General features: G+C 41.5%; 1 protein-coding gene across 1 annotated transcript in view; it reads right to left on the reverse strand.

The window, feature by feature from the left end:
• The window catches only part of TBC1D8B (TBC1 domain family member 8B), a 62,213-nt gene continuing 47,381 nt past the window's right edge, over positions 1-14,832 (reverse strand). Inside the window, 2 exon segments of the mRNA XM_045817460.1 lie at positions 1-255; positions 1,049-1,116. Coding sequence (XP_045673416.1) covers positions 1-255; positions 1,049-1,116 — 323 coding nt within the window.

Genomic DNA, 14,832 nt, shown 5'->3' on the forward strand with positions numbered 1-14,832 from the left:
CTAATAATAAACCACAGTTCGACCTGGTTGCTCCGTGCCATCGAAGCCCATGTACGGTGGAGCTTGAGTCTCCCTGAGCGGTAGTTGTAGCCCTGGATGGCTGCACAATCGATTGGTGACTGGGGAGGCTGAGGATGCACTGGGTTCTGCCAGAGGCACCGAAGGAGGTGGGGTTTCTAAGGCTTGAGAGGGTTCCCATGCTCCAAGAGCGTACGGGGGTGGAAGAGTCACCGGGACCTCTCCCTCCAGATCTCCCTTAAAAATAGGTCAGCGTGCTTGGGTTATGAGCACTCAGGCTGAGGTCATGCATTGAGAGCCTCGAGTACAGCGTGGCCGGCCCGCCTTTTGTGGGTCTCCCGCATGGCCAGATGCCTTGACTGAATGCTTCACACAGCGCTGGAGCCACCCTGGCATGTCCTGCATTAATTCCTGCCAGTTGTCAATATAAACAAACTGGTCAGGGTGACCTGGCTTGCCTGTAACTATGAGATGGACCGCCCGTATGATGCCTAGATTCAGGGTGCCTTCAGGGGGTCAGCCTACCCCAAAAATTGGCCACTCAGATGAACAAAAAGTCTCTAATTGACCCGCATCCATGCTCGGGTCCTGGCCCCTAAACCGATCAAAATTCTGTAATATACAGTCCAGAACTGTGGAAGACACCCCTCCCCCCATGACGATTCCTCTCGATTGGCACAGACAGACAAGGGAAGGGACTCTCATGTCGCCCACCTGGCCTCTGCCCTCTCGGTGTACTTAGGTCCATCGTAGCTAAGGCTGCCCGTGTAGAATCCAGGTTAAACTCCCAGCCGTTATGCGGTATGACAGACCAAGCAACCGCAGGTTAGGGCTCACTCACGCTCCGTAGGCTTCCACCCATGGAGCAACAAACACAGTCATTCACACAAACACACCGAATTTATTATGTTCCCACCCGCCTGAACTGTGGGAGCCCTGCCTGGGCCTTCCGGCCTGAGGGGTGATCAGTCCCTACTTCCACTACAAGAGTGGGCCTGGTTTTCGAGCTCCTGCTCCCTGGGGCACTTACCAGATTGGTGTCTTCCCAGATTCCATCAGTTTGTACCCAGCCAGCCTGGGTCAAAGAGTGGTCCGGGGCTGAGCCCACAGAGCCCGGGATGTTCAGGACCCGAAATCACCAGGGCCCATGCCTCCTTATCACCTCCAGGCCCCACCAGCTGCCCCACAGCTGCCTTCACCAGAGGCAATCAGCCTGCTCGCATGAGTTGATTCCTGGTCAGGGAACCAAAATGTTACGGAAAAGACGACTCAGATGGCCTTGGAGTTTGCAAAATGGGGTTTATTCATGCATGCGGAGATAAATTCCAAATTCTGGGCCCCAAGTTTAAGCTAGAGTTTGCTTATATTCTTGTTACAAGGCAAAAAGGTGGGGGGGGGTGGGACAACTGCTAAAAGCAAGCATACAGAAGCAGAAAGCGAAGGTTAGTGTATGACCTTGAGATAACTGCTTATCCAGATTAAGGCTGCTGTCTGGGAACGGCTGCTGGTCACTCCCACCTAAGAATGGCTACTGTTCAGCTATGTCCTGTCACAGTACTAGGATTATCTTCATTTTATAGATGAGGAAACTAAGCTTTACCTAGGTTAAGAAATTTTCTCTAGGTCACACCATGCATAAAATGATGGAGACATGAGTTGAGAGATTTCAGCACTTGCCCTAGGTTACACCAATGATAAAAGACAACATTCAGGTTCAACTCATTCCAGAGCTCAGTGCTTTCAGGAGGTGAAATCCACAGGATTTAGTGAGCAATTAAATCTCTTGGAAGGCAGGAGAGAAAATGTTGCAGTTCTGGCTGGAGGGAAGTAAGTCAGAGGTTAGGAACAATTCTGGGCCAGGAAAAGCTGAGTTCCACTGAAAGGTGTCACCAAGAGAAGGATGTTTGCAGGCATCCTGTGAGGCAGTGACAGGCTGTCACAGAACCTGGGCTGCAGTCACAGGGCTACCAAAAGAGAGGGCAGATGAGGACTTTTGCTGTTCAGCTCCATGGCCTCTGAGTGCAATGAGACCTGGCTGAGTGTGGTATTTCTTTTGGTCTGCAGTCTCAGCCCAGTGCAAAGAATTGCCCCAATTGCCAAGCACTCCCATGGTGTACCACACACTAAGCTCGGTACTTTTTATCCCAAACAAGTTCTGCCAGACCCCAAGAAGGATGGGTTGTCCCATCCTTATGTTTACAGGTAGGGAATAGGCTCAGAGAGGTGAAGTGGGGATGCTAATGGGAAACTCCTGGTTACAGTGTAGGTACAGAGTGCTGGCTTTTAACTACTAGGCCCTTCCTACCCTTGTACTCATTTTCCCAAAGAAGCCCTGAGAGTCCTATAGGGATAAGCAGCTCGCCTGGTGTCCTGTGGCCTTCATGAAAGAGAAGCATACAAACTGTCATGCTAAGTCATATCTTTTCCCATCACTGGAAACACCTGGGGCCTGGGGCCAAGTGTGGATTTCAAAGGATTAATGGAAAGCACAAGAACAAGGTGGGACCAGGCTCTGGATTCTTGGAGAAGTGTTCCACATCTGGAAGAGAAGACTCAGCTCCAAGTTGCTAGTAATTCAACTAGTGTCCATTAACAGCAGGAGAGGCAGCACCCTCTAGTGGCTGAGCTACAGCCTGGACCTAGACCTACAGCACAAGGGAAGGAAGGTATCAGGAGGCTCATTCACCCAGAGGATTCTATGGCCATCAATTAAATGACTGGTGGTTATGGGTACAGGCTTTGGAGTAACACTAGACCTGTGTTCAAATATTGGTTCCTCTTGCTAGCTAAGTGACCATGAAAAAAAAAGCAAATTAGTCTCTAAGCCTCAGTTTCTTTATCTATATGCTAGGGATGATAATCATACTAATTTCACAGTATTATTGTGAGGATTAAATGATATTATATATACCATATATATTGATTTAGCAAAGTGCTTGGCATATTATAGATGTGGGATGCATATGTGTGTGTGTGTAGTATCTGTGTCCATATATATAATTATGTTTCATATATCCTATCATTTCAGTAGTTACATCTTTGACATCCCTTGACCTCCCAATCTAGCTCTATTAAGTCCCTGGTGTCCCCAAGCCCACTATCTAGCCCAAGGGGGATACTGTCAACACATTTACCTAAGGCTTATGGGTAAGACCTGGGCTAAGACACTTGCTTTTCTTCATATATACTTTCAAGAACTTTGGACTGTACATCTTTGTCCTTCAGTATCCTGTGAATAGTAAGAAGCTTGCTTTATATAGGTGCTATGCTTTTTCTGCATTTCAGGGTAGCTTTATATGCAAGCTTTCATTTGAATCTTTTAATACTCTTCATGATATATTCCTATTTTTCAATGAGGAAATTAAAGATGATGGGAAGGGAAGTGACTTGCTCGAGGTTACAGAGGAAGTCCGTGCAGGAGTCAAGACTGGAACACAGAATCTTATATTGAGTCCAGAGCTTTTCAAATAACATGCAATTGTCCAGGGTCCTGAACTCTGGCTAAACATAAAGCATCTGTAACTCAGAACTAGGCTTATGGTTTGGAAGCCACCTTACTGAACTTTGATAAGTTTCCTGCTTGTACTGGGACCAATGTTTTATCCTCAGTAAACTATCAAATGACAATTCTATTCTTTCATTCTATTATTTATTAATTTTTAATTGTTATTCTATTACAGTTGTTTCAATTGGCCCCCTTTGCCCTCCTTCACCCAGCTCGCCCCCCACTCCCAGTCAATCCCCACACTACTGCCCATGTCCATGGGTCATTTGTACATGTTCTTTGACTTGTCCTTCCTCTTATGCCTACCATTATTCCCTTCCCCTATCCCTTCTAGTTGTTGTCAGTTTGTTCTATGTTTCCATGTCTCTGGTTCCATTTTGCTCATTAGTTTATTTTGTTCATTAGATTGCCCTTATAGGTGAGATCATATGGTATTTGTCTTTCACTGCCTGGCTTATTTTGCTTACCATAAAGCTCTCCAGTTATAGCCATGCTGTTGTGAAAGGTAAGAGTTCCTTCTTTCTGCTGTGTGGTATTCCATTCTGTAAATGTATCAGTTTTTTGATCCACTTGTTTACTGATGGACACTTTGGCTATTTCCAGCACTTGACTATTGTAAATAGCACTATGATCATGGGGGTGCATAGGTTCTCTTGAATTGATGACTTGGGAATTTTTAGGGTATATTCTCAGCAGTGGAATTGCTGAGTCAAAAGGCAATTCCATTTTTTTTTGTGTGTGGAAATTCTATACTATTTTCCACAGTGGCTGTACCAGTCTGCATTCCCACCAACATTGTACTAGGGTTCCCTTCTCTTCACATCCTCTCCAACACTTATTGTTTGTTGATTTATTAATGATAGACATTGTGACAGGTGTGAGGTGATAGTTCATAGTGATTTTAATTTGCATTTCTCTGATGTCTAGTGATGTTGAACATCATTTTATATGTCTATGGGCCATCTGTATATCCTCTTTGGAGAAGTGTCTATTCAGGTCCTATTTCCATTTTTTAAAGATTTTATTTATTTATTTTTAGAGAGAGGGGAAGGGAGAGAGAAAGAAAGGAAAAGACACACTAATGTGTGGTTGCCTCTCACGTGTTCTCCACTGGGGACCTGGCCCACAAGCCAGGCATATGCCCTAGACTGGGAATCAAACCTGCAACCCTTTGCTTTGCAGGCCAGTGTTCAATCCACTGAGCCACACCATCCAGGGCCTATTTCCATTTTTTTAATTGGATTGTCTTCCTGATGTTGAGTTGTACAAGTTCTTCATATATTTTGGGGATTAAACTCTTGTTCAGTGTATCACTGGCAAATATGTTCTCTCATATGTTTAGATCCCTTTTCATTGTAATGGTGGTTTCTTTAGCCATACAGAGACTTTTTAATTTGATGTACTACCATTTGTTTATTCTTTCCATTTATTTTCCTTGCCCTGGGAAATATATTGGCAAAACTGTTGTTATGTTGGATATCTGAAAATTTCCTGCTTGTTTTCCTCTAGGACTTTTATGGTGTCACAACTTATATTTAAGTCTTTTATCCATTTAGAGTTTATTCCAGTGTATGGTGTAAGTTGGTGGTCTAGTTTCATTTTTTGCATGCGTCTGTCCAGTTTCCCCAACACCATTTATTGAAGAGGCTATTTTTACTCCATTTTATGTTCATGCCCCCTTTGTGAAATATTGATTGACCACAGAGCAGGCTGGAGACCCAATATAGTTACATTTCCATCACATGCCAAGACTATTAAACATTGGATGGCAGGTTAGAGGAGAAGTGAACATTATTTCCCCCACAGGCTGCATGCCCTGCTAGGAAATTAGCTGCTGCCCTATACTCACAGCCAGCTTGATTTAGTCACTCATCTCATGTTGAACATAACTGTCAGGGGCTCCAAAGGGTGATGACTCTGTCCTTAGTCAGTACAAAGATATTGCTATGTGTCATCTTCATGGGTCCTGATGGCAGCATCTGTTTGTAGGCACTGCAGGAAGCAGTAATATAAAACTCCCAGTGTCCCTTGACATGAGACTGGGGGTAGAAAATGTAAACTTGTTTGTCAGTACTAGACGCTGGTCTCCTCTCATTCTAACACACTGGCAACAGTATAAGGACTGCTCAGATAAATCATTCAGCTCAAAGACCCCCTCCTTAGCCCCTGTGTAATACCAAAGCCCTGGCAAGCTTGGTTCTTCTGAGAGGGAAATCTTGTTACTTCCTCCTGAAACACTGCATCTCTGGGTAGCACTAAATTTCTTTTTCTGTCTCTTCACTCTCTCATGACCATGGCAACCCAAGAGAAGGATCCAGCATTGAAATCAAATTCTCCCAATACACTATGTGGAACAGAAAGTGTGTTCTTTCTAGTATTAGGGAAGGGAAACATTTTTAACCCTCTCTTTATGCTTCAGTCTTGGTCCATGGTGAATAGCAAATACTTTTACCCACAACTCCAGGCACAGATATACATCTTTCTGCTGAAACCAGTGTGGCTGGATCAGTCTGGTCCCAAGGGAAGGTGACAGGGGATTGAGAAATAAAGAGGTAGAGTCAAAGCAGGATCAGATGGAGTCCCTTCTCTGGGATGCAGAGGAAGGTACTGTTTATTAGTGAAATCAGGCTATATAGTGAGCTAGCTTTGAAGCAGAACATGAGAAAGACAAACCACAAGGCTAGGTACATTTTATTTAAGAACATTTGCTGCTCCTTTTTGGTACAGTGATATATCAAGCAGCCAAGTCATTCTTTTCTTACAACAATCTATCAGGCAGTCATCTGTGGCCTATGGCAGTTGTGCTGAACCTGAGGCCTGCTTCCAACTCCTTTGGCATGCATTATCCTGCTTGGCTCTCCACACTTTCTTAGACCTTCCTACTTCAGAGCTGCTAATCTGATAGGTCTGAGATCAATTACTAAGCCATACCTCATCACTGAGCATTGTCATCACAATGAAAAGCGATACATATTTGTAACTATACACAGTAGTAGGTTCCCCCTGCTCTGGTAGATTAGGTTAGGCCAAATGTTTTCTGAAGACCATAGCTTCTCAGATTCAGAAGGGAGGGAGTAGCTTAAGCTGCATTTTATAATCCATTTTTAAAACCACAAAACTCTGCAACAGAAAGTTAGAAAGAGGGAAGGAGGTTTTAAAAAGCATGTGACTAATTCTTTAATCAAACTTTTATTAATGAATGATACTTTGCTTGCTGTTGAACTAATTGGTCCTTGAGTATGTAGCTTTCTCAGTGGAAAGTCTTGAAAAGAAGGGTGAATAGGAGTATTCAAGCATGAAAACTCCTTGAACCCACAATATCTAGGCAGATTTGCCCAGGATATGACTCTTGTCCCTCTTGTCTACACTAGGCATAAAAGCTGTACTTGTTCAATTTCCCTACCTTCCACTGTTCTCTGAGAACCTGGGGAAGAAATTCAATTAAAATACGAATTCCATACTGAGCTTCTAGTTGTGCGTAGCTCTTTCATGGACACCCAGAAGTCACCGGACCATGTAGTAAATCTTTAGATGGGGAGGAAAGGCTTTGCCTTTGGCTAACAGTGAAAATTTTCCCTGCTCAAACAGACCCATGGAAGCTTATCAAAACACCTTTGGCTACCATAAATAATGCTGTAATGAACATAGTGCTGCTTACATTCTTTTGAATTAGTGTTCAGTATCTCTTCATATAAATTCCCAGAAATGGAATCACTGGGTCATAAGGCAGTTCCATCTTTCATTTTTTGAGGTATCTCCATACTGCTTTCCACAGTGGCTGCACCAGTCAGCATTTCCACCAACAGTACAGAAGGGTCCCTCTTTCTCCACATCTTTGCCAGCACTTGTTGATTTATTGGTGGTGGCCATCGTGACAGGTGTGAAGTGATATTTCATGGTGGTTTTAATTTGCATTTCTCTGATGATTAGTGATGTTGAGCATCTTTCCATATGTCTATTGGCCATCTGTATGTCCTCTTTGGAGAAGCATATACTCAGGTCCTTTGCCATTTTTGAAATGGAGTCTTTGTTTTATTGTCATTGAGTTTTATAAGTTCTTTATAAATTTTGGATACTAACCCCTTATGAGATGTATCATTGGTGAATATGTTCAACCATTCAGTGGGTGGTCTTTTAATTTTGTTCATAGTTTTCTTTACTATGCAAGAACTTTCGTTTGATGTAGCCCAAGTGTCCACCATGGAGAAAATTATGCTCAGTGAAATAACCCAGTCACAGAAAGACAAATACCATCTGATTTCATTAATATGTGGAATCTATAAACAAACTGAACTAACAAAAGACAGACTCAGAGAGCAAGCTGACAGCTTGAGGGGTGCGGTGGTGCAGGGATGGAACAAAAAGAAAAAGGGCTCATGAACACAGAAAACAGTGTGGTGATTGTGGAGGGGAGAGGGGTGTGGGTGGAGGTGAAAGAAGGTGTAGGGGGTATAAATGATTATGGAAAAATATAATTAAAAAAAGGAAAGGAGATCAGGCTAACATGGAGGTGTAGATACGATTTGCTTCCTTGCTCAACTAAAAGAATAACAACATAAAAACCAAAAACAACCAGAGCTGCCAGAAAATCAAACTGTATGGAAGTCCAACAACCAAAGAGTTAAAGAAGAAACATTCATCCAGACTAGTAGGGGGAGTGGAGACAGGAAGCTAGGACGGCGAGGGTACACCACAAGGCAGTGGCTGGTGGACCAGCTGATCCCACATTTGTGTGCAGATAAGCCAGGAGGAGTAACTGAGGAGCAAGACAGACTGTGCAACCCAGGGTTCCAATGTAGGAAAAGAAAGCCTCAATACCGATGGCTGTAAAAATCTGTGGGTGTTGCAGTAGTGGGAGAAACTTCTGGTCTCACAGGAGAGTCCATTGTAGGTGCCCACAGGATCCTAGAATATACACAAGCCCACCCACCTGGGAATCAGCACCTAAAAGGGAATAGTCCATTTGTGGGAAGTGAGGGAAGTGACTGAAAGCTGAGCAAGAGACAAGCAAGCAACATTGATTCTTCCATGACCACTCTGCAACATACAGCACCACAATGCAGCAAAGATGGTTGCATTGCCCTGGTGAATACCTAAGGATCCACCTGATTACAACACAACAGGTGCCTTGAGACAAAGAAATATAGCCCCAATGAAATAACAGGTCAAAACTCCAGAAAAAGAACTAACCGACAAGGAGATAGCCAACCTATCAGAGGCAGAGTTCAAAACACTGGTAAACAGGATGCTCACAAAAATGATTGAGTACAACTGCAAAATAAAGAAAGAAGTCAAGGCTATACGACATGAAATAAAGAAAAATATACAGGGAACCAAGTGAAGGGAAGGAAACTGGGACTCAGATCAATGATTTGGAACAAAAGGAAGAAGTAGACATTCAACCAAAACAGAATGAAGAAACAAGAATTCAAAAATACAAGGAAAGGCTTAGGAACCTCTGGGACAACATTAAATGTTCCAATGTCTGAATCATAGGGGTGCCAGGAGGAGAAGAGGAAGAGCAAGAAATTGAAAACTTATTTGAAAAAATAATGAAGGAGAACTTGCTTAATTTGGTGAAGGAACTAGACATACAAGTCCAGAAAGCCCAGAAAGTCACAAAGAACTTGGGCCCAAGGTGGAACACACCAAAGCACATTATAATTAAGTTACCCAGGATTAAAGATAATGCAAGAATCTTAAAAGCAGCAAGAGAAAAGGAGACAGTTACCTACAAAGGAGTTCCCATAATACTATCAGCTAATTTCTTAAAAGAAACCTTACAGGAAAGAAGGGGCTGGAAAGAAGTATTCTAAGTCATGAAAAGCAAGAACCTACAGTCTTGTTTACTGTATCCAGCAAAGCTATCATTTAGAATTGAAGGTCAGATAAAATGCTTCTCAGATAGGGTCAAGTTAAAGGGACTATCTAACAAAAGGATGATATAAACTATGAACAATAAAATCACAACAAACTCACAACTATCAACAACCAAAGCTAAAAACAAAAAGAAACTAAGCAAACAACTAGAACAGGACCAAGAACCACAGAAATGGAGATCACATGGAGGGTTATCAATGGGGAAAGAAGCAGGGAAGAATGGGGGAAACAGTACAGGGAATAAGAAGCATAATTGGTAGACACAAAATATACAGGAGGAAGTTAAGAACAGTATAGGTAATGGGAAGCCTAAGAACTTATATGCATGACCCATGGACATGAACTAAGGTGGGGGGATGCTTGAGGGACGTTGGGTGTAGGGTAGAGGGCAATAAAGGGGAGGAAAAATGGGACAACTGTAACAGCATAATCAATAAAATATACAAAAATACACAATTTTTATAAATATAAAAAAGAAAAATACTTTTGGAGAACTGATAACAATTTCCATAGGTAAGAAAAGTTTAAAATAAAAATATATTCTTTGTAAAATTATAATGTTAGTGTCTATTTAATATTTCTGAGATGGGGGCAGTGTTGTGAGAAGAGCACCAGAATCAGATGACTTGACTCAAGTACTTGTTCAGGTTCTTTTGGTTATTATATGTAATACCTTGGACAATCGACTTAAGCTTCCTCCTCTCTAAAATGGAGACTATCTTTAGCTTATCAACTTTATAGTTTTGTTGGAAATGAAGTTTGAGTGAATGGTTATAAGATGAAACCACTCTGAAGTTATAAAATTTTATTTCATAGTTGAGTTTTTTTCTTTTTAATGAATTTCAGAGGAACCTGAGACATATTTGAATTTTAAACATTTTAAACAGGACTGAAGGGATTTGATATATTGATGATTTTCTTAGTTGTTCCGGCATTTTGGTAGTTTTTTCATTTTTTATTGTTGTTCAAGTAAAGTTGTCTCCACTTTCCCCCCACCACTTCCCCCAACCCCAGCCATCCCCACTTCCCACCCTTGATCCTACCCCACTTTGGTTTTACCCAAGTGTCCTTTACATGTATTCTTGAAAGCCCATTCCCCCTTTCCCCCATTATTCCCTCTCACATGACCTCTGGTTACTATCAGTTTGTTCATTTTTAAAAAATATATTTTATTGATTATGCTATTACACTTGTCTCAGTTTCCCCCTTCATTCCCCTCCACCCTGTACAACCTTTCCAACCCACATTCTCCCCCTTTAGTTCAGGTCCATGTGTCATAAGTTCTTTAGCTTCTACATTTCCCACACCATTCTTGCCCTCCCCCTGTCTATTTTCTACCTACCATCTATGTTACTTATTCTCAATGCCATTTCCCCTTCTCTCAACTCCCCCTCCCCTGTCACTAACCCTCCATATGATCTCCATTTCTGTGGTTCTATTCCTCTTCTAGTTATTTGCTTAGGTTTTTTTTGTTTGTTTTAGGTGTGGTTGTTAATAATTGTGAGTTTGCTGTCTTTTTCCTGTTCATATTTTTATCTTCTTTTTCTTAGATAAGTCCCTTTAACACTTCATATCATAAGGACTTGGTGATGAACTCCTTTAACTTGACCTTATCTGGGAAGCACTTTATCTGTTCTTCCATTCTAAATGAAAGCTTTGCTCAATAGAGCAATCTGGGATGTAGGTCCTTCCCTTCCTGACTTGGAATATTTCTTTCCAGCCCCTTCTTGCCTGCAAGGTCTCTTTTGGAGAAATCAGCTGACAGGCTGATGGGAACTCCTTTGTAGGTGACTGTCTCCTTATCTCTTGCTGCTTCTAGAATTCTCTCCTTCATTTTTACCTTGACTAATGTGATTATGATGTGCCTTGGTGTGTTCCTCCTTGGGTCCAACTTCTTTGGGACTCTCTGAGCTTCCTGGACTTCCCAGAAGTCTATTTCCTTTGCCAGATTGGGAAAGTTCTCCTTTATTATTTGTTCAAACAAGTTTTCCACTTGTTGCTCTTCCTGTTCCCCTTCTGGTACCCCTACAATTTGGATTTTGGAATGTTTAAAGATGCCCCGGAGGTTCCTAAGCCTCTCCTCATTTTTTCTGAATTCTTATTTCTTCATTCTTTTCTGTTTGTATATATATATATTTTTTCTTCCTTCTGGTCCACTCCATTGATGTGAGACCCAGATTTCTTTCCATCACTATTGGTTCCCTGTGCATTTTTCTTCATTTTACTTATTGTAGCCTTCATTTTCTCAACTAGCTTGTGACCAAAATCAACCAGTTCTGTGAGCATCCTGATCACCAGTGTTTTGAACTGCACATCTGATAGGTTGGCTATTTCTAGGTTGCTTAAAAGTACTGATTCTGAGGCTTTCATTTGCTCTTCTGTTTGAGCCATCTTTTTTTTTTTTAATCTGGTCACACCTATTACATATGAGGGGTGGAGCCTTAGGTGTTCACCAGGGCGGGTCAACCCAGTCACTGGGTTGTGAGGCTGTATGTGGGGGTGGGATCTGAGAGGGAACAATGACGTTTGCTCTGCTCTCCGTGGACTTCAGTCCCTTCTGCCACTACCTCCAAGCAAACTGGACCTTTTTGGTGCTAATTCCTGTGTAGGTGGGCTTGTGCACCATGGGTCTTCCCAACAACCTCTCCTGTGAGGCTGGGAATCTCTCCCTGTGCCTCAACCTCCCCCCACAGGTGTTTTCAATCAGTGCCCCAAAGCTCTATTTCCCAGCACTGGGATCCTGGGTTGTGCGCAGTGCCTTGCTTCACAATGGTCACCTCGCTGGTTCTGCCAGTTGCCATCCCTCGGCTGGGCTTTGCCATCCACCACTTGCACGCCCAGGGTCCACCTGCTGTAGTCTTACATGCCTGGCCCCAATGCTCTTTGTGCCACTTGACCCCTCTCCACCTGGCTGCCTTACTCCGCCTCTCCTACCAGTCTGGATGGACATGTCTATTTTAACTCCTTGGTTCTCCGACGTCCATACAGTTCAATTTTCTGTCAGTTCTGGTGGATATTCTGTTTCTAAATTGTCGTTGTCCCTATCTTGGTTGTGCAAGGAGGCACAGTGTGTCTGCCTATGCCTCCATCTTGGCCGGAAATGTCAGTTTGTTCTTAATTTCAATAAGAAATTAAGGTTGTATTTTGCTTGCACATTTGTTTTGTAGATTAGGGTTCCACTTATAGGTGAGATCATATGGTATTTCTTTCACCACCTGGTTTATTTCACTTAGCATAATGCTCTCCAGATCCATCCACGCTGTTGTGAAGGGTAGGAGCTCCTTCTTTTTTCTGCTGCATAGTATTCCATCATGTAAATGTACCATAGTTTTTTTGATCCATTCATTTACTGATGGGCATTTACGTTGCTTCCAGCACTTGACTATTATAAATTGTGCTGCCATGAACATTGGGGTACATAGGTTAATTTGAATTGGTGTTTCAGGGTTCTTAGGATACAGTCCCAGTGGTGGAAGTGATGGGTCAAAAGTCAGTTCCCTTTTTAGTTTTCTGAGGAAATTCCATGCTATTTTCCATAGCGGCTACATGAGCCTGCATTCCCACCAACAGTGCACTAGGGTTCCCTTTTCTCCACAACCTCTACAGTACTTGTTGTTTGCTGCTTTGTTTATGATGGCCATTCTGACTGGTGTGAACTGGTATCTCATTGTGGTTTTCATTTGCATCTCTCTGATGGCTAGTGATGTTAAGCATCTTTTCATACATCTCTGGGCCCTTTGTATATTCTTCTTGGAGAAGTGTCTGTTCAAGTCCTTTGCCCATTTTTAATCAAGTTGTTTGTCCTCCTGGAGAGGAATCGTGTGAGTTCTTTATATATTTGGGAGATCACAGAAATAAATTCAAGGTGTATAAAAGACTTAAATATAAGTCATGACACCATAAAAGTTTTTCAGGAAAACATAGGCAGGAAAATCTCAGATATTCCACACAGCACTATTTTTGCCAATATGTCCCATAGAGCAAGGGAAATAAAAGAAAGAATAAACAAATGGGATCTTATCAAAATAAAAATCTGTACTGCTGAAGAAAATAGCATTAAAATGAAAAGAGAACCAACTGTATTGGAAAACATATTTGTCAATGACACCTCATACTTGAATTTTAATACACACTGTAGAAGGAATATTGATATAACAGTTTGTTTTTCAAATAGAGGCACAAGCCCCAGAAAATTCTGGGAGAAATCCTTAGAGATTTTGCATAAAAAGCATTCAGGTAAGTCACTACAGGTGCTAATACTCATGTCTTACCTCCTAGAGGTAGCTGAAATATTTCCATTTTTCTACCTGCCCACCTTTCCTGGATACCCCATTTCCTAATCAATTTAGGGAAGCTGTCCATGAGGCTCTGTATATACATAATTGTGAATATGGGATCAGTAGGTTTGCTTGAATTGCTGAGAGTGGTAATTTTTGGTAGTTACTATTAGCGATGGCTTACAAAATTTTCAGGTCATGATATTTCTCCAAAGCTATGCTGTCTGCATATTTCAGTACAATGAACACATTATGCCACTGTGAATGAACTCAGCCTGCTAGGAAAATGGATTTTCTCCCTAGAAAATAGTTTAAGAATTCATACTATTTAAATTCCAAAAATATATTGAAAATTTAAAAAACCCCTTCAGAATAGTGGAAATTTTACAAATAATCCAGAAAAGCATTACCACAGGCCCAAGAACAACACTAAAAATAGTAGGAGAAATTCTAACTGACCAAAACAAGTGCTAAAACAAAGTAAAATGAAGGCACAGTCATGGGGATAAAAATAAAATTATCAAAAGTAAAAGAGTTATTTTTTTTTCCTTTTAAAAAGGAGGGGTGATAATACTAGTCTTTATGGAATGTATGTCCCCCCTCTCCCTTAAATATATACTAAATGATAAATAGGTCCAAGAGGAGTTAGTAAAAAGAAAAATGTTTCTTTTACTACTGCACAAAAAGTATATGTTTCCAAGGATTCTTTGTATCTATTTTCATAAACTGAAGAACATTACATGCAGCTGGAGACACAGCTGGAACCACATAGAAGAGAGTATAATTAAAAAGAGAGAAATCACTAGGGGGGAATGGGGAGTGAGGGTAGGTAGAAGAGAGTAAAGTGTGATGAATGTGTGATGGAAGAAGATTTGACTTGGGGTGGTGAACACACAATACAATGTACAGATGATGTGTTACAGAATTGTACACATGAAACTTATATAATTTTATTAACCAATGTTACCCCAATAAATTCAATAAAAATAAAGAATATAAAAATATCCAAGTGAAGGACATTTTCATTTCTTATTAAGAAAAAGAAACAAATAGGGAGAGGATTAAGGAATTAACCATCTCAAAAATGCTTGCAGAAACTAAAATCCAAAAGTGCAAATCTTTGGTTGTGTTAGTGTGGTAACGTTATATGTG

Source organism: Phyllostomus hastatus, unplaced genomic scaffold (assembly GCF_019186645.2).
Source record: "Phyllostomus hastatus isolate PE091 unplaced genomic scaffold, TTU_PhHast_1.1 phas_scaffold_28, whole genome shotgun sequence".
Lineage (NCBI taxonomy): Eukaryota > Metazoa > Chordata > Mammalia > Chiroptera > Phyllostomidae > Phyllostomus > Phyllostomus hastatus.